The sequence below is a fragment of the Scyliorhinus torazame genome, chromosome 19, assembly GCF_047496885.1.
Source record: "Scyliorhinus torazame isolate Kashiwa2021f chromosome 19, sScyTor2.1, whole genome shotgun sequence".
NCBI classification, from domain to species: Eukaryota; Metazoa; Chordata; class Chondrichthyes; order Carcharhiniformes; family Scyliorhinidae; genus Scyliorhinus; species Scyliorhinus torazame.
Window position 1 is genome coordinate 70,293,769 of NC_092725.1, and position 24,474 is coordinate 70,318,242.

The 24,474-nt window shown below is 43.1% G+C and overlaps 1 protein-coding gene across 6 annotated transcripts in view; it reads right to left on the reverse strand.

The window, feature by feature from the left end:
- LOC140396202 (uncharacterized) overlaps positions 1 to 24,474 on the reverse strand; it is a 97,381-nt gene that overhangs the window by 13,960 nt on the left and 58,947 nt on the right. For 2 of the 6 annotated variants that reach the window (XM_072484497.1, XM_072484498.1), the window contains 3 exons: positions 11,266 to 15,619; positions 10,084 to 10,152; positions 7,908 to 7,991 (listed from right to left, as the gene is read on the reverse strand). In XM_072484497.1, coding sequence (XP_072340598.1) covers positions 7,908 to 7,991; positions 10,084 to 10,152; positions 11,266 to 15,490 — 4,378 coding nt within the window. In that variant the 5' untranslated portion in view covers positions 15,491 to 15,619. Of the gene's footprint in view, positions 1 to 7,907; positions 7,992 to 10,083; positions 10,153 to 11,265; positions 15,620 to 18,804; positions 18,824 to 24,474 lie in introns of those variants that run through there. The other 4 variants (XM_072484502.1, XM_072484500.1, XM_072484499.1 and 1 more) reach the window with 3 other exon arrangements.

The window sequence follows — 24,474 nt, forward strand, 5'->3', positions numbered from 1 at the left end:
CTAACCAGGTCGCCAGGTCCCGCAAAAGTCCGTTCAACAGGTCCGTTTGCCCTTCGCGGGCGGGAGCGATCCGACCTGCGACCTGCTTCCTCGAGGGCACCACCGGAAGTCTATTCCATCACTTTACTGATGATTGAGTAGACCAATGGGACGGTAATTGGCTGGGTTAGATTAGACCTGCTTTCTGACGTACAGGACATACCTGGGAAATTTTCCACATTGCCAGGTAGATGCCAGTGTTATAGCTGTATTTGAACAGCTTAGCTAGGGGTGCACAAGTCTTCAGTACTATTGCTGGAATATTGTGAGGGCCCATAGCCTTTGCAGTATCCAGTGACTTCAACCTTTCTTGTTTTCACGTAGGGTGAATCGAATTGGCTGAAGACTGGCATCTGTGATACTAGAGGCCTCTGGAGGAGACCGAGATGGATCATCCACTTGGCACTTCTGGCTGAAGATTACGGTGACTGCTTCAGCCTTATCTTTTGCACACGTGTGCTGGGCTCCTCCATCATTGAGGATGGGGATATTTATGAAGCCTCCTCCTCCTCCAGTGAGTTGCTTAATTGTCTACTACCAGTCATGACTGAATTTGACAGGGCTGCAGGTAATGGTAGAGTGGGAGATATGACAGGTTATGAGGCTACAATTGTGGCCGAGTACAATTCTGTTGCTGCTGATGGCCCACAGCACCTCATGGATGCCCAGTCTCGAGTTGCCAGATCTGTTCTGAATTGGATTCAATTTCTACCACCTGCAGGAGGCCAGTCAGCCCATCAAGTGTGCATTGACCCTCTGAAAGAGCACCCTATTCTAGGCCCACTGTCTCGCCCAATCCCTCTAATCGCAAAACTCCATCTAACCTACACAGTCAATCATAGAATCTACAGTGCGAAGGAGGCCATTCGAGTCTGCACCGGCCCTTGGAAAGAGCACCCTACTTAAGCCCTCACCTCCACCCGATCCCCATAACGACACCTAATATCTTTGGACACAAAGGGTAATTTAGCATGGCCAATCTACTGAGCCTGCACATCTTCGGACTGTGGGAGGAAATCAGAGAACCAGGGGGAAGTCCACGCAGACACTGGGAGCGTGTGCAAACTCCACACAGTCACGAGGCCGGAATTGAACCCAAATCCCTGGCGCTGCTAGGCATGTGAAATCAAATCGACCTGTGGCGGGATTCGAACCCTGGGGCTCTGGATCACCAGTCCAGTGACAATACCACAAGGCTACTGCCAGATCTGATCATGATGAGAGTTCCTTAATTAATCAGTAACTTCCTGATCATCCTTGCAGATCACACCTTTTGTGTGAATCACAGTAATATTAGGCGACTAATTTTCAGTCTTTTCCGATGATTCTAAATATTTTATAATTTTACCTCTACTTACGCATTGGATAACAACATCAGCACAAACTAGGTACCGTACTTGCCGAGTCTTGTTACCACCAAGTCAGTTTCCTGTGGATTAGTTGGTGTAATCTAGGTCAATTTCAAGCACTTTGCAAATCGGGCCATCCTTTATCGAACTGAAATATTATAAGAACAAAAGTAAGTCATATGGCCCTTAAGAGCCTGTTCTGCTGGTCAATAAGATCATGGTTGATCTGACCTTTGCTTCAACTCCATATTCCTGCCTGCTCACCATGATTCTCCATTCCTCTATAGTTCAAATATTTGTCTATCCCAGCTTTGAATATATTCAATTCCTCCATAGGTCTCCAGGGTTGAGAATCCCAAAGATTCATGATCCAGTGAGGGAAGAAATTCCTCCACGTCTCAATCTTAAACAGACTTCATATTCTGAAACTATGTCCACTGGTTTTACATTCCTCCATTAGGTGGGGAAAAAAATCTGCTCTGCATCTACTACTCTATCAAGTCCTTTCAGAATTTTTTGTTTCAAAGATCACCCATTCTTCTAAACCCCAATGAGTGTGAGCCCAACCTGTTCAACCTTTCCTCATACTTCTTTATCTCAGGATTAAGCTAGTGAATCTTCAGAACTGCATCCAATTTAAATACCCTTATTCCCTTAAATAAGGAGGCACAAACTGCAGACACTAGTAGTGATTTCACCAACACCATAAACAGTTGCAGCAAGAACTTCCCTACTTTATACTCCATCTCCCTTGCAATAAAAGCCAATCGAGTGCCTTCCTTATTACTTGCTGCACATGCATGTTAACTTATTACAAAGATACCTTGGCATTTTGTAGCATTCCATTTAAATAATATTTCACATTTCTATTTTCCCTAACAAAACTGATGACATCACATCTTGCCCACATTATACACCATCTTGTCAAATGTTTGCCACCACATTTAGGCTATCCTTAATTCTTTTGCAGATTCTGTGCACTCCTCAACTTCCATTTCCACTTAGCTTTATATGGTCAGTAAACACGGCTATAATACATTCAACCCTTTCAATCCCCTCAAATAATTAAAAGATTGTGATCCCTGTGGCACTGGATTAGTTCGTTTGTCAACCTAAAAATGACCCATTTACCTTGACTTGTCGGTCAGCCTTTATCAATGCTAACATCTTACCCCAGCACCAGAGCTCTTGTGCAGTGGCTTTAAAATCACTTTATTAAAGGTCTTTTTGTAAATCCAAATGTGCCACTCCGAACTGATTCTCCTTTACCACCCTACTTGTTACAGCCTCAGGGAACTTGTCGAAAATACAATTCCCCTTCTACAAAACCATGTTGGCTCCGCTCGATTATATTTTGAATAATCCAATTTCTTATTAGTTGACCGACTAACTGGCTTATGTTTTTTTGCTTTCTGTCTCCTTGCTTTCCTGAATTGGTGTTACACACAAGGTTTTCCAAACCAATGGGACCTTTTCAGAATTTCATGAATTTTGGAAGCTTACAGCCAATGCATGTTGGCCATCAGGTTCAGGGGTCTCGTTAGACTTCAGTTTACATAGTAATTTTTCCAGAGTGATAAAAGTTAATCCTTCCCTTTTCCTCCCTGATATTTTACTATTATTGAATTTCTTACTGTCTTCTAAATGAAGATAGATACAAGATATTTTTCAGAATCTGTCATTTCGTTTCACATTATTAATTCGCCAGTCATATGCTCTAAAGAACCAATGCTTATTTTAGTTACTTACTCCCCTTTTGTAAACTTAAAGTTGTTTTTATATTTCTTGCTAATTTATTCACCATTTATTTTCTATCTTTAAGCCATCCTTTGCTGATGTTTCGCAAAATGTTGATAAATTGGATGCCTTTTCTTTCAATTTGGTATCATCCTTAAATTTCATAGCTAGTCACAGATCCTTCTCATGGTTTTTTCCCCCCGTGATTGAATGTGCATCTTTGTTCAGTTACGAAATATCTCCTTGAATGCCTACCACTGCTGCTCTAGTCTTACCTCTTAACCTACTTTTCCAGTCCACTTTAGTCAACTAGTCTTCAAACCTTTGAAGTTGCCTCCAAGTTTAAGACACACGTTTCAGACGTAAGTTGCTCACCCTCAAAACAAATGTGAAATTTTATCAGGTTATGATCATTCTTCCCTTGAGGTACTTTCATCGAGAATCAATCGGTTTGTTAACTGTATAATTTCATGGATGTGGGCATAACTGGCAAGGCCAGCATTTGTAGCCATCCCAACTGCCCTTGAACTGAGGGGCTTGCTAGGCCGGTTCAGAGATCAGTTAAACATCAACCATATTGCAGTAAATCTGGAGTCACTTGTGAGCAAGACCAGGTCAGGATGGCAGACTTCTCTCTCTAAAAGGACATCAGTGATCCAAATGATTTTTACAACCAACAATGATAGTTTCATGGTCACCATTATTGAGACCAGCTTTTAATTCCAGGCTTTAACTGAATTAAAATTCTACCAGATGCAGCAGTGGGATTTGAATATGTGCCATCAGAAGATTACCTGGGCCTCAGGACTACTAGCCCAGTGACATTACAACTATGCCATCCTCTCCCCCAAAGTTTCATTCATCCTGCCTCATCATATATCATCAGATTTAAAACAGCATGGCCTCTGGATTGTTTCACAAGAAACTGTCCAAACACACCATGAACTTATCCTCAAGGACATCCTTTGTCAAATTGATTTGTCAAATCTATGATTAAAGTCACCCACAATTATTGAAGTGCCTTTCTTACAAGTCTGCATTATGCCTCAATTTATACTCTGTTGTATAGTGCAGATGGTTTGGGGCGCTTATAAACTGGTCCCACTTGTATACTCTCCATTTTCTTCAAAATTACATTCAGATAAACCTATTGCTACCTTGAGCTTTCCGACAATCCATTGAGGACGATTACTTGCAAAGTTGAACACTTTTCAGATGCATCAAGTTCTGGGATATACCATTTTCATTCCTCCTGGTTGGCAATGACTTAAAAATTGGTTATTTGATGGCGGATGAGACAATTCACCTGCTGTCCAACATCTTGCAATTTGATACATTTATCTTGATGTCAACTTAGTGAACCATTAAAGATAGTCCTTATTAAATATCCTGTCTCTGATAAATCTTGGAGCTTGGCTTCAAGACTGAGTAGTCAGAAGCGTCTATTTAAAATCAAAGTGTTCTGTGCTACAGTTGGAAAAGTCAAAACCCAATATAGTCAACAATTTTCCATCTTCATTTTTTGGAACTCCGAAATTCGTGTCACAGAAGTGTACAGCTCAGAAAAGGCCCTTTGGCCCACGGCATCTGCCAAAAAACACCTAATATTCTGATCCCATTTTCTAGCAGATGGCCCATAGCACTGTATGCCTTGACATCACCGCCAAGTGCACATCTAAATACTTCTTAGCTGATCATCTTACTCTGATCTTTGCTATTAACAATGCAGTCTTATCCTTAGCTTCAAACAATGCTGCTTTCACCACCATATCTTTGATTTTCTTTACTTATTTTTCCTGAAAAAAGCTCTCCAAAAAATGAAGATGGAAAATTGTTGACTATATTGGGTTTCCGGAATCTGGATACTTCCAGGAAAAGGGGGACCAGAGTAGTTGTTTTCTGATAATGGTCTTGTAGAATTGAAAAATTAATGAAATATAATTCTAAGTTTAAAACATCAGAGAGGTGCCCTGTGAGTAATCAGGAAGGGTGTTTGTGCAGATACTTGGCACTTATCCTTGAATTCCAAATCTACAGCTTGTCGGAGAATATCAAAGGATACGATTTCCCGACAAGCGATTTAATACTAACAAAGCCATCACCTCAGAGCCTGTAGAATCAGTTGAACTTTTCGCAAATGATTCACAGGGCCATAATTGGTAAACAGAAGCTGTCCACATACCAGTTTAACCCCTAATGCCTGTGCATCAACTTTCTCATTAAAAATACTGCTTGGGTTACAAATATTCTTTGGTACTATCGACCCTCAAATGTGACGATTGTAGAAAATTTGCGAGGCTTGCTTCAAAAGTCCATTTGCTAGATGAAGGTAGTCTTGTATTTGCATCTGGGCAAACTCGCAATCATTCCTTCTACAGGCACGGACTATACATCACAAGGGCTAGTTATTTTGTTTTTGAAATTCCACCACCAGGCTTACTTCCCAGGTCAATGACTTTGAAGATCTTATAAGACAATTTTTATGACCCTTGCATCTTGTGAACCAGGGATATTGGCTCGCTGCAGGATTACAATAGCTACAATTAAAGGACTCACTTTTCAGCATGAGACTTGATAAATCCTGCTTTATCCTATAAATAGTCCAAATCGTTCTTAGTGATCCACACTTCAATTACCTCTGGGATATTTACAGACTAGGCTATTATAACCGATTGTCGTGGCTTGGTTTCGGTAGTCTCTGCAATCTGCTGGTCAGTCATCCAACGCTGTGCTCATTCATAGAATTACATCCATTAAACCTATTTTTGGGACCGGGATATTTTACTGACCTATTTTACTTGACAGCATCAAGTCTATTATTTCAGTAACAAACCCCTCATTATTTGTTTCTTTACCAGAAACTTCTCTGCCCACGTATCGGCTAGAGTTAAACCACTTCTATTAATCAGAAAGATCTGATAAAAAGACACTTTGTTTTCAATATCCACTTCCATACAAGTCTAAAATATTTCTGAAGAGTGTAGATCTCAGATTGTAGTTTCTCTCCACACTTGCATAAAGCCCCCCGCCCCCCCCGCTTCTCTTCTGGAGATCCAGTTACATCTGGATATCAGTTTGGCTTAACTGTGCCAGGTTGAATATCCACCAGTCTCACAGCCACTTTCAATTCAGCTACTGAGGGTTCCTGAATGGACTGTGCTTGATTAAGTCTTTCTCCCTGCTTCTGTTGTCTCGCATCCGATGATTGATAAGAATGTTGTTCCTCTGTCCAAGCACCAAGTACTGAGCACTGACAGGGGAAAAGTGATTCCCTGATGGTTCTGCTTCTTCCTTTCCATCTAACGTCATGTACATTCGGAGAGCACTTCCTTAGCTGATATCCTACCTGACTCAGGAGTCTGCCTTCCCTGGTGGATGCCACCCTTGCAGCACGTGGGTTTAGGGAGCTCTTTGGCCATCAGAGCCTTTGCAATAGTTTATTTTTCTGTCCTTCTAATCTTGTGGGGGTGGGCGGGGAAAGAGAAAATAGTTGGGAGAAGGGAAGAGTGTTTTCCTCTTTATCTGGCTGTTATTTCAGTAACTGATGGTAGAAACTGACAAGCACGCCATGGATAGTTTATGCAGAAATGGTCCAGAAACTGATATCTCGGATCCTCCAGGATGCAACATTTTGCCCGTTCCATACAATGTTCCTTTACCTTTCTTCCTACTGAAGCATGGATGGTGTTCTACTGGGCAATCCTTCACAATTTTCTATACTTGTGCATACCTAATTGGGAGGTCTATTTTACAATCAATAATTATTTTCAAGCACAAACTAATTCTAAGCTATGCCGTTAACTACAATGTTCAATTTGTTTAAGTAACACTGAATTTATTGTGCTCTGAATTACCAAGGAACCCTCATTTCCAGGCCGAAGGATTTTAATTAGCCCACGTAATCGCCTCTGGGTTACTTCTTGGAAGAGTCCTTTGGGGGTGGGGGTTGGAGATCTAGAACAAGGGAGTCATAGTCTTGCGACTGAGATGAGGAGAAACATCTTCACTCAGAGGGTAGTGAACCAGTGGAATTATACAAAAGATTGTGGCAGCCGGTCACTGAATATATTTAAGAAAGAAAAAGGTAGATTTCTAGACTTTAAAGGCATCAACGGATACAGGGAGAGAGTGGGAGCATGATATGGAGAAAGAGGGTCAGTCATGATCATATTGAGTGGCAGAGCAGGCTTGAAGGACCAAATGGCCTACTCCTAATCTCAATGTTTCAATGTCTCACTGAAATAATTGTATACAGCCTTGGTAAGACTGCACCTGGAATATTGTTCAGTTTTAGACTCCTCATCTAAGGAAGGAAGGATATACTTACCAAACAGGAGCTCTTTAGTTCTTTTGGAAAAGTCTTCTAAACTAAATCATAATTGGTGTACAATGATGCATAGTTCAAGCTGCAAGTTCCAAGGCTTGGATTTCATTCAGATTATGTCTCACAACATTCTCTTTAAGCTTCTTGGGGCTTTTTAAACTACATTAAAAGTTACTAGACACATGCAAATTGTTTCAGTGACAAATGTAATAAAGCAAATCTAATTAACATGTTCCCAAGTGAAAAATTTCCCTGGTAAGTCACACCCCACCCATTTGCTAACAATTTCAACTTACATTTTAACGGAAATTGTCAGGATCGTGCTAAACAGAGTGCGAACGGGAAAGAAAGTTGACTGCAGCACCAATCTTATTTCTCGATTACACACATTTTCTGTTTCATCATATGGAAAACAAAGCCATAGATTCCAGGACGGAAAGAATCTACAAAGTCCTCACCCGCAACATCATATCTTGTTTTCTTCTGTGGACTATGGTTGTTCTTCTGCAGACTAGGGCTCTTGACAGATTTTGTTTTCTTTCCTGGAATAGTGAGCAGCAAGTTTATCATATGGGCGGGGGGGGGGGGGGGGATTGGATTTTTCATTACACGCCACCTTATCGCTTACCAAGGCTGGCACTGAGATTTTTTTGAAGTCTAATTCCACATGATCCGAGGCCTTTTGATAAAACCCCGTGCAAAACAATAGGCTCAACTTTTTCAGAAAGTTGGTTCTACATACGCACATCCACAAATGGATACGGATGAGATTTAGATAGTACAGGACTTTGATCCCAACACAGACTGCCAGGCAAGCGAACAAGCCAGAGACCAGCTAATGCTGCCCTGCAATCATGTACCAGAGGTTGTGAAACATGGTAATCGTGGGTGAGGGCGACCATTAGTCTACCCATCCATCTAGAAAGGTACCTACAGTGTCAATAGTTGACTCACAGGGTACAGCCTCCACTGATCTAGCTGCAACTCTGTTCCGTAGATCACTGTGTTGAAAGATACCTTCAAAATCAACAGTGCATTTTGCAAGTCTGACTGGTGTTCTTTTGCAATTTACAGTACTGTATATCCTTGACCTTGTAGGTCAGCTCTCAAGACAGGTTTCTTGGACTGAAAAGTCCAAGTCTGCTATAACTTTCTTTTTAATTCACCACCCCGACATTAGGCAACAGAGACGTGATACTGCTCCCTGTAGTGAGTCTGCAGCTTCTCAACATAGCCTAGTTTCAGACCTAGTCTGGTACACTTATCATAACATTCTCTGGCAATGTATTCCAGCTAGGGTATTCAACATTATTTGTTTTTTGGATTGCCATTCTGAATTGGTTGAACGTGTCAATTATCGAATCTGCAATTCTCTTGCTGTTGTCCATTTGAACAGCACACATTTACTTTGCTCGTCACCCTGGCATGACTTGACCTTGTCGGCATCAAATGTCACCTGTGGCTTTTTACCCTTGCACAGATTTTGTCCAACTGCCTCTGTAACTGCGGAGCTGCTTCTTCGATTCTTCTAACCACCCACATTTAGTACCATGGGTGAAATAGACTTGCAACCGTGTGTAATAGAACTTGCACTTCACACACACACAAAACACACCATACAAATTAGCTAAAAACAAATGGATTTATTCAATCAATTTAAACTACACGCAATTTCATAATGCAGCCATTGGCACCCCAGTATGTGTGAAATAAAATGCAAAGCATGGCGGTTCCTACAACACAGGAGGAAATAGCAGGGAGCCATGATCTAGTCAATTTAAAAAAATTGTTGAAGAGGTCTTTGCAACGGCCAGTGCATAGACAGAGTAGTGTACATTCAAAACATTCCAGCACGGTTGACTTTAGGGGCGATAAACAATAAGACAGTTGAATGGCTGATCAGTGAGGCAAGTGAGGGTCGGGGGTTGGGAGGAAAGAAAGAATTCCAATTTACCCGCCCGTATTACAGAACTGGTAATGGCTTGAGAAAGGGGGCCCAGGGCAGACAGATGCAGCTCAATTCCACCATATTGAGCTTCAGATCTTGGCATGCCATACCAGGTCACCACAGGAGAACCAGAAAGTCAGGAAAATACTGGTTGATTTTCAGAGCTGACAATGTGAGCAAGTGAATCAATTCATTGCAAAACTGGAATTCTAGCATGGAACTTGAGAAATTTATGGGCCTTCACAAAGCAGCTCTGTAAAGTATGTACTGACAAGGATATCCATGTATAAATGTCATTAATTTATTTTAATACTGTCAAATAACCCGTCTCAAATTTCTCCCATAACCCAAGAGGTTCCAGGGTGGGAAAATGGTAGCAGGAATAATTAAGTCATTGATCTCAAAATCCTGCAGTTCAAGCATGATGCTTTTGGAATCAAACCAGAAATTTATCTCAGATATCCTTTTCAAGTACTAACAGTTTGCATTATCTTCATTAGAAAAACAAATTGAAGCTCAACAGCCACAAAGAAATCAGCAGGGAAAGGAATAGCAGCTTTATTGAACTTAATTAAGAATGGTCAGACTTTCCACTGGAATATCCTTTCTGCTTTATTTCATACAGCAGACTTAATTTTGAGATTTTTTTCATTTAAAAATAGGAAAAGAGACTACAAGATCCTCACCCTGAGTATCATATTTTCTTTGTTTCTGTGGACTCCGACAATTAGAAGCATCAGGTTTTCTTTTCATTACTAAAAACAAAGTCAATGAATCAGGTTTGAAATATTAAAATTTTCTCTTCTCCATTTTTAACTTCATATAGAAATATTTGCTATAGAAATGCTTTCTCTCTCCCCCTCCCCCCCCCCCCCCCCTCCTCCCTCCAAGGAGAATGAATTGGCTGCAGTGGTGAACAGGCAGGAAGGGTTTAACGCGATGGTGCAGCCTTACTCAAGTCAGGCAAGCTTGATGATCAGCCCATCCTCTTCTATCCATCAATTTTGTATGTACATGTTTCACATCAAAACACTCCTACAGTTTTGTGGCTGGTGTTCATGTACTCAGTAAGCCAGTTGGCATTGTAGCTGCATTAGCCGAATCTTCAACTGAAACCATAATACAAAAGACCAAATAGAAATGCATACAATTAACCTTCCTCCTCTCTGACACCTGACCAGTCCCCAAGACTTCCAGCTTTGCAAATTTGTCCGCCTGTGCCCCAAACCTCCCTCCCATTTTATTTTTACAAAAAAGTACCACCACATGGCTGGAATTTTCTATTTTTTAAAAAAATCACATCGTCTTTTGTTCCCGCTCCTACCATTCATAAACTTAGGTTTTCAGAATGACAGCTCAACGGCTTCATACCATCACACTTGATCCCGCCAAGTTTTGATTGATTCTTGCATCTTAAAGAAAAATCAAACTTTCAGTCTTCAAATCTGCCCATGGTTTGGCCCCATCTCCATAATTGCCTCTCGCTCCCGACCTACCTATTGTTCTTTGCTCCAGTGCCCACTCCATTACGGATACCAGCTCCTTCAGCTATTGTGCTCCCACCCTCCAAAACTTGCCACCTCCATCCTTAAAATAAACTGTACAAGTTAGATTACAGATTTGTAACTACTCCCACATATGGCTCAATAGAACAAAACATGTAGTAAAGTTCAGTCAAGCTTTCAGGTGGGGTGTGGGGGAAGAGGAGGGGAAATAGTCAGAAACGGGGGGAAAGTTGTGTCAGCGCCTATGTTTCTCATAACATAGGCTGCTAAGTGTATTCAAGTGAGAACGCCAATACATCTTTATCAAGCAATAATTCAAAGTTATTATCGCCTTGGTCTAGAGAACAGTCAGCGATCTCATACCCTTAAATCCAAGTTTAACTCCAGGAGGTCGTTTAACCAGATCAGTTTGGTCACTGGCTTCCTCACTTAATACATTCAGAGAAGGATCTTCGTGCACATTTTTAATTTTATATTCATTAAGCTCTTTTTCCAGAACAGTCCAAGTTTCTTTATCGGGTTCAATTTCAACCACATCCCGAGAAGCGTCTTTGCCTTTCTCCATTTCCTTCAGAGAGAGATTCCTTTCAAGGGGAACTTGGCACGGCAATTTATCGGATTCCTTAAATATATCAAGGGAACTTAGATTTGCATCGCCTGGATTGCACAAGCGGGCTTCATTTTTTGCTGCTCCCGTACCACTTTCACCAGACTGCTGCTGCACTGCTTCAACAACACACACTTCTTGCTGCACTTCTCCCATTACTTCATCCTGATTATGGGCGGGGATAATACGAGTGCAGCTCGTGGGTACAGAATTCCAGCTTTCAGGAAATTCTAATACATGCTTCTCCGAAGTAGCAATTGGCACACTGTGTGAAGTGGTGCTTATTTCCATCTGCTTTACAATAGAATTTGGATTACTAGTCTCATTGCCATCATGGATCTCGTGTACTGCATTTGGCAAATCTACCTGGTTTTCAGCTTTATTTCCCTGCGATAGTTTACAGTGACAGTATATGCCAAGCACACCAGATGCAGCTAGCCAGGCATTAATACAACAATATTCTTTTTTTTCCCGTTGTTTTCCCTTTTTTGCAGCACCGTTCTTATTGCCGAGAGACTGTAATAATGCATGATTTTGATCTCCCCACTGTCTACCTGCCAGCTTCATCCCTGGTGCCTTGGAACTGCTAGCCTTCCACCCATCACTGCTGACATACTGTGAAGCTTTACTTTGAAGCTCCTCACTCAATCTCACATCCGAGCGACTGAAGGTCTCAGATCTTGCACTTTCTGCCGGCAGCCTCTCATTTGGCTTTGATATTTCAGCAAGCAGATTCAGGATTTCAGTGTGTCCAAGTACCTTGATGTTGTAAGACGATGAATGACAATGTGCATCCTCGAGCAGGTCAGCTTTACCACCTTCATCTAGCCTATCGGCTTCTTCAACGCTTGGTAATTTACACTCGCAAATTTCTCCTTCTCGTAGATTATGGTGTTTACAAGTTGACTTCTCGGTGTTGCCACCTGCAAGTGTGGGAGCATAAGGATTCCAGAAATTCAGTAGAGTTTCAATTTCTGTGTCAATCGAGCGCAACAAATCATCAAGGTCCCGAGTTTCCTGATCTGAAAACTTGAACGGAGGTGGGTTATTAATTTCAACAGGCAAGATATTCTGGTCAGAAACCAACTTGGCATCCTGCTCTTTGGGATCAGGTGGTAACACGGACTCAGACAGCTGAGGTTGGGTAAAATTGTCTCTGTCTCCAGTTAGATCTATCAAAATGTTAGCCGTGACATCATTAGATTCAGGGGTCAGTTGGCTATCGCTTTTTTTCAGTGAACACTCCAATACTGCGTCAGTGTTTTCCATCTGAGCAGATTCTTTTACTGGAGGGCGCCGTCCACTTTCCAAATTTGGTGGAGGCACAGACACTAATTGCAGACTTTCCTTCGCAACGAGCATGTTGCAGTCTCCGTGACTTTCTTTGACTTTCAAAGTGGATTCTCCAGTTGTTGACCTCAAAGATGAGTCACTCACCTCTGCTGCTGAGGAGCTAGTCAGGTCAACCAAAGCGCACGGCGAGCTCTGTTGAGCAGACCGCCACAGTCCAGTACTGTCTCCGAGGGAAAACACGCCAGTAATACAGATCTCAGATTGAACCTCATCATCTCTCGTAATAGGTTGATCAGCAATTGTAGTCTCATTATTTGCTGAGCTTTCTCTGCATATTACCAGCTCTGAAGAGTTTGTTATTTTCTTATTAATAGGCAAGGGTGAATTTTTACAACTATTTATGTCCTTTAAAGCATCTTCCACAGCAGAAGCCAGAAACCTCTTTTGAGGCGGACTATCGGTCACATTTTTCTGACTATCACAAGGTGTCAGATCATTTTGGATACTGGAGTCTTTGGACAATATCCCTGTGTTCAGAATTAGGTTCCTCTTTTTCCCATTTAACTCGGTGGAAGGAGACAACACTCCAATTGGAGTCTTCTGACTGGGTTCCAGGGGTGCAGCCACAGAATCTGTCTGCTGCTCAATAAATCCTCCTGCAGTTGATGAGCTAATACCCAAAAGCTTTTCACACTGCTGCCCAGTCCAACCTGATGGACTAGCAGCCGACGACAATGCTGCTTTGAAGTTCTCTGGCGCCACAACGGAATTAGAAGTTTTGCCTTGGTATTCAGCAGGCCTGACTGGCATATGCTTTTCTTGACTCAATACTGTAGAAGGGCTACAAACAGAAGCAACCTCCATATTCTGGCAATTCTGCACAACCATGGATGGTGGAATCACAAATACAAGGCCTGGAGTATTGTGCTTCCCAAAGTCTCCTCTGGATACAAGTTGAACAGGGGAGGGTAGAGAACTGCCACTGCTGACCGTTACAGGTGATGAATTAGAACCTGAAGAAACAAGTTGAATTGTTTGTTTGCCCACATCTTTAGATGCCAATTTTATTGTCGAGTATAGTACATTCATAGAATGTGGAGGATCAGAAGGTACCAGACTACTATGATCATGTTTGTTATACAAAGCCCCCACTTCAACTGCAGACGTCGTCACAGTCTGTTGGATGACTGTTTTTGAACCATCTATTGGTGAAACTCCAAGGTTGCAATGTCCAACAAATAAAGGGGATAACTGCGGGGCTACAGACATTGCATTCTGGGAAGTTACATTAGCAGTCGAAATGTGATTTCCTGGCGACGTCACATTGTGTTGGACATTTACATCTGAAGATACCGGGGAAGTGATTATACTATGTTCATTAACTGTCGAAGGTGTATAAAAGAAGTGAATATTGTGTACGTTTTGTTGCCTGTATAAACTCGGCTTAAAAGTGAGAGATGGTACAGCTGGTACAAGGGGAATGTTTCCCTGCGCATTTATGTCAGTAGTGGATGATGGAGTAGTTTGGTTTCTCTTTTCAACTGACATGTCAGACGTTGAACTGGCATTTTCTGATGCTCTATTCTGATCACTTAATTTATGATGCAACTGAGCGTCTTCAACATGCAAGTTCTTCATGTTAGACGTGTCAGTATACTGAAAAGTATGCGGGCTTTGCTGCAAATTCTTCCAGTCATGAGACATTGGAGTGACCCGCGCAAGCACCATTCTCTTTTGCCCATTGGAATTTGGTGGCGAAAACCAAGAATTGGGGGCATTGTGCTGTACATTGGGCTGCGGACCCAAAGCCGATGACCCTGTCCAGTCAGAAACCTGCAAATTGCCATAAGAGGGGGCACTTGCTGGCGTTCCACTGGGCAGAGTAGGTAGAGAAATACAACTTGTAAGGGCTGGCCAGTTTCTCTGGCAAAGCTGAACAGATGCAGCACTCGTCAGAGCTGAAGGAGCTTTGTACTGATCTTGATCTGTGCCCACCTTCCCAAAAGTCGTTTGAATTTGCATCGGGTCATTACATTTCCCCAAATTATTTGCCGCTGCACCAAGCGACGAGCTACAACTTCCCTGGGATTGGGAAAAATTTAGATGCTGCTGGTCCATTGAAATTTGAGGTACAGTTCCATTTGCAGATGATACTGAAATGAGCATTTTGGAGGAATGGGCTACATTTTGACTTTGATATGCTAACACTGGTTTAAAAGCTTTCATTACAGTGGCAGAATTGATGTTGTGGACATTATCAGTCTGAACTGTTTGTCCAGCAGTTGTGGTGGTCATCCATACAAGTCCATTGAGAGCGAGCTGCTGGACTCTTTTACCAGTTACTGTATTGTCTTTGGCAATTATTGTGGCTTGCCTCTTCCCTGGAGCAGCAACAGATTGGGACGCTGACTGTGAAACAACTTTGTGGATTAGAGCGTTCTGTGCTTGCGAATTAGCTTTAACAACGGAGAGCACTTGCTGAGGCTGCGCCATTGGCTGGACTGTCCCAATCATCTGGCTGAGGGTTTGCAAGGCATTCTCAACCGGTTTAGCACTGGTGCTCTGCTGGGCTTGGGGAGGAGTGGGATGCACAAATGTTCTGTTCGCTGCATATGCAGCATTATTCAGAATCGGCTTTGATATTGGATACGGTGGCGGCAGTCCCCTCTTACAATCGTAAATTTTCATTATTGCAGTTCTGGTCAAGAGAATTCATCACTTTTTTCAAAGTCGAGTCATAATCAGCCAGCCGTTTAAGGTCCTTGGCGCAAAACCTTTAACCTACAGGAGATCCTACGCCACAAGATTACAGGAATTCTGCAATTAAAAAAAAATGGAAATTATTAGGAGTTTTAAACTATACCCACATGATCCTGACACTACTCCCAAAATGCTTTTAAAAACAAAGGTGGTGGACAAACACATAGTTTAACATAAAGAACAAAATGTTTCACATGACAGTAACTAAATTGGTGACTATAAAACTGTACATAGTACAACCCCCAACAGGTTTCCGATGTCATCCCAGACGACGATGCCTTCCACTGGAAGCCAGACAGCAAATTACTGCTAATACACCAGAATTTATACAAGCCACTTATTAAAAGTCTAGAGATAGTGATCATAACTGGATTCAAAAAGGTCCGAAACTGGGCTTAGCCGCAGAACGTCCTGTGAAAGAGTGAACAAGGATAAATTATCGTGGATTAAGCAAGCATCTGGTGAGGAGAACTTAGCAGGCTGCATTGGTCAGGAGGTGGCAGTGTGTTATGATCTCAAGGGAGACCAATAAATTTAAAAAATAAATTTGAACCCCCAGTCATTAATTCAGAACAAATATGCCAGATGATTTCACGTTTTAAAGAAAGCTTTCACTGCACAAGAATTAAACAAAGCAAGCACTATACTTCATAACCCTTATTAATTAGGCCCAGAAATCGCAACAGGAGACAGAGTTCCCTATACCGTACAAGATCGTTAGGGCATCCTTCACTTCTGTTGAGTCCCTAAGACATAGGAGCAGAATTAGGCCATTCAGCCCATCGAGCCTGATCTGCCACTTAATCATGGCTGCTATGTTTCTCATCCCCATTCTCATGTCTTCACCGCATAACTCCTGATCCCCTTATTAATCAAGAACGTATCTATCTCTTGTCTTAAAGATACATCAGTGATTTGGCCTCCACAGACTTCTGCGGCAAAGAGTTCTGCAGATTTCCTCTGGCTGAAGAAACTCCCCCTTTTACAGTTTTAAAGGATCATCCCTTCAGTCAATGGCTGTGCCTTCGGATTCTAGTTTTTCCTGCTCGTGGAAACATCCTCTCCACATCCACTCGACCCAAGCCTCGCAGTATCCTGTAAGTTTCAATAAGATTCCCTGCTCCTCATCCTTCTAAACTCCAACAAGTACAGACCCAGAGTCCTCAGTCACTCCTCATATGACAAGCTCTTCATTCCAGAGATCTTTCTTGTGAACCTCCTCTGGACCCTTTCCAAGGCCAGCACATTCTTCCTTAGATAAGGGGCTCAAAAATGCTCACAATGCTCCAAATGGGTTCTGACGATAGCCTTCTACATCCTCAGAAGTACATCCCTCCTCTTGTATTCTTACCTTCTCAACATGAATGCGCACATTGCAATTGCCTTCCTAACTGCTGTCTGAACCTGCACATTAACCGTAGGAGTCCTAGTTCAAGATTTCTCCTTTGTGCTTCAGATTGTCTCCAAGCCTTTTCCCATTTAGAAAATAGTCTAATATCCATTCTTCTACCAAAGTGCATAACCTGACATTTCCAAATTGCATTTGACCACTTCTTTGACCACTCTCCTAGCCTGTCCAAATCCTTCTGCTGCAGCCCCTTGCTTCCTCAATACTACCTGTCTGCATATCTCTGTACCATCTGCAAACTTAGCAACTGTGCTTAGTTCCTTCTTTCAGATCGTTAATTTATATTGTGAAAGGTTGTGGTCCCAACACCAACCCCTTAGGCACACCACTAGTCACCGGCTGCCATCCTGAAAAGACCCCTTTGGGCTGCATGCTGGCACACTGCTACCTCATGGCGCTGAGGACCCGGGTTCGATCCCGGCCCCGGGTCAATGTCCGTGTGGAGTTTGCACATTCTCCGTGTCTGCGTGGGTCTCACTCCCACAACCCAAAGATGACAGGGTAGGTGGATTAGCCATGCTAAATTGCCTCTTAAATGAAAAAAAAAAGACCTCTTTACCCCCACTCTGTCTTCTGCCAGTCAGCCAATCCTCTATCCATTCCAGTGCCAGTCAGCCAATCCTCTATCCATGCCAGTAACTTACCCTTAACAGCCTCCCATATGACACCTTGTCAAAGGCCTTCTGACAATCTAAATAGATCACGTCTACTAGTTCTCCTTCATCTAACTTCCTTGTTATCACTTCAAAAACGTCTTGGTCACTTCTTCAAAGAATTCTAACAGATTTGTCAGACATGATCTCCCCTTGAGAAAGCCGTGCTGACTCAGTCCTATTTTATCATACACTTCCAAGTACTCTGCAATCTCATCTTTAATAATGGACTCTAAAATCTTACCATTGACCGAAGTCAAGCTAATTGGCCTTCTGCCCCCTCTCTTCTTAAACAGGGGTGTTACATTTGTCAGTCCTCTGGGACCCTTCCTACCTCCAGTGATTCCTTAAAGAGTCCAAGGGGCTTTTCACAGTAACTTCATTGAAGCCTACTTGTGACAATAAGCAATAAATGAAAATGATTGAAATGAAACTAAGGTGAACCACAGCCCTTAGAAAATCACTTGGAGAGGCAGCACGTGGCACAGTGGTTAGCATTGCTGCCTATGGCACCGAGGACCTGGGTTCGAAACCCGGTCTTGGGTCACTGTCCGTGTGGTGTTTGCACATTCTCCCAGTGTCTGCGTGGGTTTCACCCCCACAACCCAAAGATGTGCTGGTTAGGTAGATTGGCCACGCTAAATTACCCTTTAATTGGAAAAGAAAAATAATTGGGCACTAAATTTATTTTAAAAAAGGAAATTCAGTTGAATTCCCCTCAGTTTCCTAGTCTGATACTTCAGAGACATCCAGAGCTCACTCGTCCTATAAGGATTCCGCTGTCCATCTTTTCCACTGGTTTTACTATTCAGATCAGACAATTTTACTTCATGTACTTGGATTTTCCATTCCAAGCAGAGAGATCTTGTGCTTGTAATGGACTTGAGATCCTTTATTGTCCTGGATGCTTGCAGATACCCAACTGCCTTCTCACAGCCTCCCAAGCGGATTTGTTTGAGAGAGAGAAATACACAGATAAAAACCAATAAATAAATAAATTCAAACACCCATCTTAGGCAAGGCGGGAAGAGTTGATGTGGAAAAGTGCATCATTAGAACAGACGTAACCAAGACTAAGAAACTCGAGAACAGAATGGAGTCCTTATGGGAAGTGCTTACGGCGTGAACAAGGGTACCAAGTGGGAGTCTGGGTTTGTAGTGAACAGTCGTTGATTACTTACCTCCATAAATGGAGACAGAGGTTGAGCATGGGAACCAGTAATGGACTTGGTTGAAGGTGAAGGAAAGGTAGAAATTGGAAATAAAATCAATGAAGTTTTACCATTCATGCCAAGAGCGGGAGGCGACAATGAAACAGTCTTCATTGCACCAGAGAAATGAAGGAGGGACCCGAGTAGGACTGGAATAATCAATGTGACACATCACCCACAAAAAGGCATGTATAACTGGGACCGAAATGGATACCCATAGCCACACCTTTTTATTTGAATGAAGCAGAGTTGGAGGAGGAGTGGTTCAGAATGGGAACAGGCAGGGGAGTGTGTTGGAGGATAGAGACTGGTTGGGCCTCTGTGGAAGAAGCAAAGAGCTCCGAGGCCATCCTGGTTCAATGATTTCACAACTAACAGATCCGGTCAAAATCTTGTAGTCCTGCCATGTACCGTTTCAAATGCTGATGCACAATTAAGCAGCTAACAATTAACCCCCAAGAACATCCCTCTACTCAGGAGAAAATGCTCAAAGTCATACTTCACAGCATGTAGTGGCCAACTTAAAGTAACTACAGTAGATTAGTCAATGTTCCATAAAGAAACAGTAACAAACAGAATAGCCTCTTGTGATCATCAACAACAAACTCTAACTGGCAGTAGGAGTAAAGTGGGGAAGCAAAGAATGAAGGTTTCCTCTGTACTTGTTAAAAATCATTTGTTGCACCAGCCATTGCATGCAGCAAGATGATTGTGTTCACACCAATGTAGCTACAAGTAGGGCCTGCAGTTAAATGGTATTTCCTAGCCCAGAATTACCAAGCATTATTGTGGTGGTGTAAACTCAAATTTAAAACATTAGCTAGAGACTGACAAGGTAGCCCAAGACAAAATGCTGTCTGAAGGGTGGCGTTAAAAAGGATAAAAAGATCAGATTTTGATGACTGGCCAAGAATAATGCACTGTTATATCTAACCTGGAAACGTGGAAAATAGGAAAGGAGAAGAGGAAGGCCATTCGGCCCTTCAAGCCTGCTCCGCCATTCATTAAGATCATGGTTGATCATCCAGCTCAGTAACCTGTTCCAGCTTTCCACCCATACCCCTTGATCCATTTATCCTGAAGAGCTATGTCAAACTCCTTTAAAACATGCAACATTTTGGCCCCAACTACTTTCTGTGGTAGTGAATTCCACAGGCTCATCACTCTCTGGATGAAGAAATTTCTCCTCATCTCAGTCCGAAATGGTCTATCCAGTATCCTCAGACTGTGATGCCTGCTACTGGACACACCCACCATCAGGAGCATCCTTCCTGCATCTACCTTATAGGTCTCTATGAGATTTCCCCCACGCCCCCATTCTTCTAATACCAACCGACTCAATCTCTCCTCATTAGATCATAGAATTTACAGTGCAGCAGGAAGCCATTCGGCCCATCAAGTCTGCACCGGCCCTTACTTAAGCCCACACCTCCAACCTATCCCTGTAACCCAGTAACCCCACCTAACCTTTTTTGGACAATTTAGCTTGGCCACTCCACCTAACCTGCACATCTCTGGACTGTGGGAGGGAAAGGGTAGACAAAGCGAAGGGGAGCACCAACTCGGAACAAAATGCAGAATAATGTCAAAATGACAAAGTTAATGACACTATCTGAATGCACACAGCAATCGTAACAAGGTATATATTCTGAAGGCACAAAAAGACATAAATGGGTATATGATTTAATTGTCAGTACATAAACGTGGTTACAAGCTGACCTTTGGAAAGTGAACATTCAAAGATTTTGTCATTTAGAAAGGATAGGCAAGGGCGGCACAGTGGTGCATTGGTTAGCACTGCTGCCTCACGCTGCCAAGGACCCAGGTTTGAGCCCTGGCCCTGGGTCACTGTCCATCTGGGGTTTGCACATTCTCCCTGTACCTGCATGGGTCTCATCCAACATCCCCCAAAATATGTGCAGGGTAGGTGAATTGGCCACACTAAATTGCCCCTTAATTGGAAATAAAAAGAATTGGGTACTTTCTCTAAAAAAAAAGGACAGGTAGGCAAAAAGGAAACGGCAGTGGGATAGCAATGATAATAAAGCATGAGATCAGTACATTAGTGAGGGAGGATCTTGGATCGAACGATCAAATGTACAATCAATTTGGGTGGATCCAAGAAACAGCAAACATTGATGAGAGTTGTTTATAGGCCACTAAACAGTAGTGGCAATGGGGGGCATGGTATGAATCAGGAAATAAGAGCTGCGTGACCTGGGAAATATGTAATAAATTTGCATGCAGATTAGGTCAACCTCATTAGCACTAATGCTGCAGAGGATGAACTCCCAGAGTGTGCTAGAAGGTGGGTGCCTCGAGCACTGATGAAACATCTAGGGATCAGGCAGGCTACTTTAGTTTTAGTGTTATATGATGAGAAGGGGCTAATTAATGGCCATGTTGTAAATGATCCTTTAGGAAGTAGTGACAGCGATAGGGTAGAATTTTACACTACATTCTGAAACTTGGGTCTTAAATCTGAACAACAGAAACTATGAAGTTATGAGGGGTGTTGGCTAAGGTAGGTCAGGAAAAAATTTGGCAGAAGACAGGCAATGACTAGTATTGAAAGCAGCATTACATGGTCTGCAGCAAACATATTTCCTCTGAGGTACAAAAAGCCCAACAGGAAAAGATGGTTAGCTGAAAATTTAAAAGATGACTTCAGATCAAAGGGAGTGGTTTTTAAGTTTGCCTGAAAAAAAAAAAGTGGTAACCTCAAGGATTGGGAGCAATTTAGAACCCCTACCAAAAAACTGTGAAAGGAAGTGAAAAGAGAATAGGAATACAAGTTACCGCCAAATACTGGCGGACTGTAAAGGCTTCAGGTGCGTGGAAAGGAAACAATTAGCAAAGGCAAATGTGGGTTTGTTACAGGCAGCAACGGGAGAATTTATACTGGAGAATAAGAAAATGGCAGGGAAACTAAACAATTACTTTGCGTCTGCATTCACAACAGGAAGATACAGAAAATATCCCAGAAGAACAAAGGGGACCAAGTGACTGTTAAAGATGGGGAACTGAAAAAAATTAATGAAATAGCAGCACTCAACTTGAAAATTGATCAACTTGTGGTCCTTCAGAGGTTTCTCTTTGTGTTTCAGTGCCTTCCCATCGTGATCACCAAGGCCTTTTTTTTTTTAAAAAGAGAGTAGGCAGGAGTATTATGGGGTTTGTGTGGGCGAATAGGACCCCGAGGGTAATGAGGGGGTTTCTGGAACGCAGTAGGGACAGAGGAGGGTTGGCGTTGCCGAATCTGGGTGGCTACTACTGGGCAGCAAATGTGGCGATGATTCGCAAGTGGGTGATGGAGGGAGAGGGGGCAGCATGGAAGAGGTTGGAGATGGCGTCCTGCAAAGGAACGAGCCTGGGGGCGCTGGTAATGGCACCGCTGCCGCTCTCGCCAACGGCAACGCTAAAGATCTGGGGCCAGTGGAGACGACACAGGGGTGCAGTGGGAGCCTCGGTGTGGTCCCCGATCAGGGGTTACCACCGGTTTGTCCCGGGGAGGATGGACGGGGGGTTTCAGAGCTGGCATCGGGCGGGGATTAGAAGAATGGGGGACCTGTTCATTGATGGGATGTTTGCGAGCCTAGGGGCATTAGAGGAGAAGTTTGAGATAACCCCGGGAAATGCTTTTAGATACATGCAGGTGAGGGCGTTTGTGAGGCGGCAGGTGAGGGAATTCCCGTTGCTCCCGACACAGGAAATTCAAGACAGGGTGATCTCGGGTGTATGGGTCGGGGAGGGCAAGGTGTCGGCAATATACCAGGAGATGAAAGAGGGGGAAGCGTTGGTAGAGGAGCTGAAGGGTAAATGGGAGGAGGAGCTGGGGGAGGAGATAGAGGAGGGGTTATGGGCTGATGCACTAGGTAGGGTTAATTCTTCCTCCTCGTGTGCCAGGCTCAGCCTGATACAATTTAAGGTGGTTCACAGAGCGCACTTGGCAGGGGCAAGGTTGAGTAGGTTTTTTGGGGTAGAGGACAGATGTGGAAGGTGCTCAGGAAGTCCGACGAACCATGTCCATATGTTTTGGTCATGTCCGGCACTGGAGGGGTTCTGGAGGGGAGTGGCGGGAACAATATCTAAGGTGGTGAAAGCCCGGGTCAAGCCAAGCTGGGGGCTAGCAATATTTGGAGTAGTGGACGAGCCGGGAGTGCAGGAGGCGAAAGAGGCCGGCATTCTGGCCTTTGCGTCCCTAGTATCCCGGCGAAGGATCTTGCTAATATGGAAGGAGGCGAAGCCCCCCAGCGTGGAGGCCTGGACAAATGACATGGCTGGGTTCATTAAGCTGGAGAGGATAATGTTTGCCTTGAGAGGGTCTGTGCAGGGGTTCTACAGGCGGTGGCAACCGTTCCTAGACTATCTCGCAGAGCGTTAGAGGAAGGTCGGTCAGCAGCAGCAGCAACTGGGGGGGGGGGAAGAGGAGGGGGGGGGTTGCCTAGGGGGTGTTTGAGCAAGAGAACACATGAAAGATTTGGGAAACTGGCATGTACGGGAGGGAGCCAGTGTACAAAGCTCTGTAACATATTGTTTTACCATGTATATATCTTGCTATGTGCGTTTTCTTTCTATTTTGTTACGAGGCGGAGGGGTTATTGTTTGTAAGGGTGAAAAATGTTTTAAAAAAACTTTAATAAATATATATTTTTTAAAAATAAAATTGATCAACTTGAAAATTGATAAATAAAAATTGATAAATTCCCTGGTCCATATGAGCTACATCACAGAGCGTTGAAAGAGATGGATGTTTGCTGATTATCGTTTATAATTATATACATTGCAGAACGGCTCCTGCAGACTGGAAGGTAACAAACCTAACCACGTTGTTTGAGAAGGGAAAGAGGGAGAGAAAAAACAGACAGCTACAGGCCTCTTATTTGGCATTGATTCAGAAGTGATAACTGGATATTTGGGATAAAAATGATAAGATTGGGCAGGGGCAATGTGGATTTATGGAAGGGAGATGTTTGACACCGAGCATGTTACTTGCTGCATAGATAGAGGAGGACCAGTAGATGAGGGCCAGATGATGATGGCTGATGAGCTGGGTCGTGCTGTGGGCTTGGGCCCACTATGATATGAAGAGATTGGTCTCCGGTTTCGCACCAATGAGGGTATTAGATGATTATTTTAACACAGCAATACAATGCACATGGGTATGGCAAAAAGGCAAGAGAATAGCTAACACTAAGCCATAATGTGTGATTGGAGAGCTGCGATTCAGATTTTGTGAAAAGCAAAATATTGCGGATGCTGGAAATCGGAAATAAAAACAAAATGCTGGGGAAAAGAACTCATAAGTTAGGCAGAGACTGGGGCGAGGGGAACAGCTGGCATTTCAGATGCATAATGTTTCACCAATTAGAAACATAGAAAATAGGTGGAGTCGGCCACTCAGCCCTTCGAGTCTGTATCACCATTCACTATGATCATGGCTGATCATGCAAATTCAGTATCCCACTCCCGCTTTCTCTTCCCCTTGATTCCTTGACATCAAGGCTCCCTCTTGAATATATCGAACAAATTGGCCACAGCAGCTTTCTGTGGTAGAGAATTCCACAAGTTCACATTTCTGAGAGAAAAGTTCTGGGGAAAGGTAGAAATGTAATAGGTTTGGAGCAAGAGGTGGGTGGA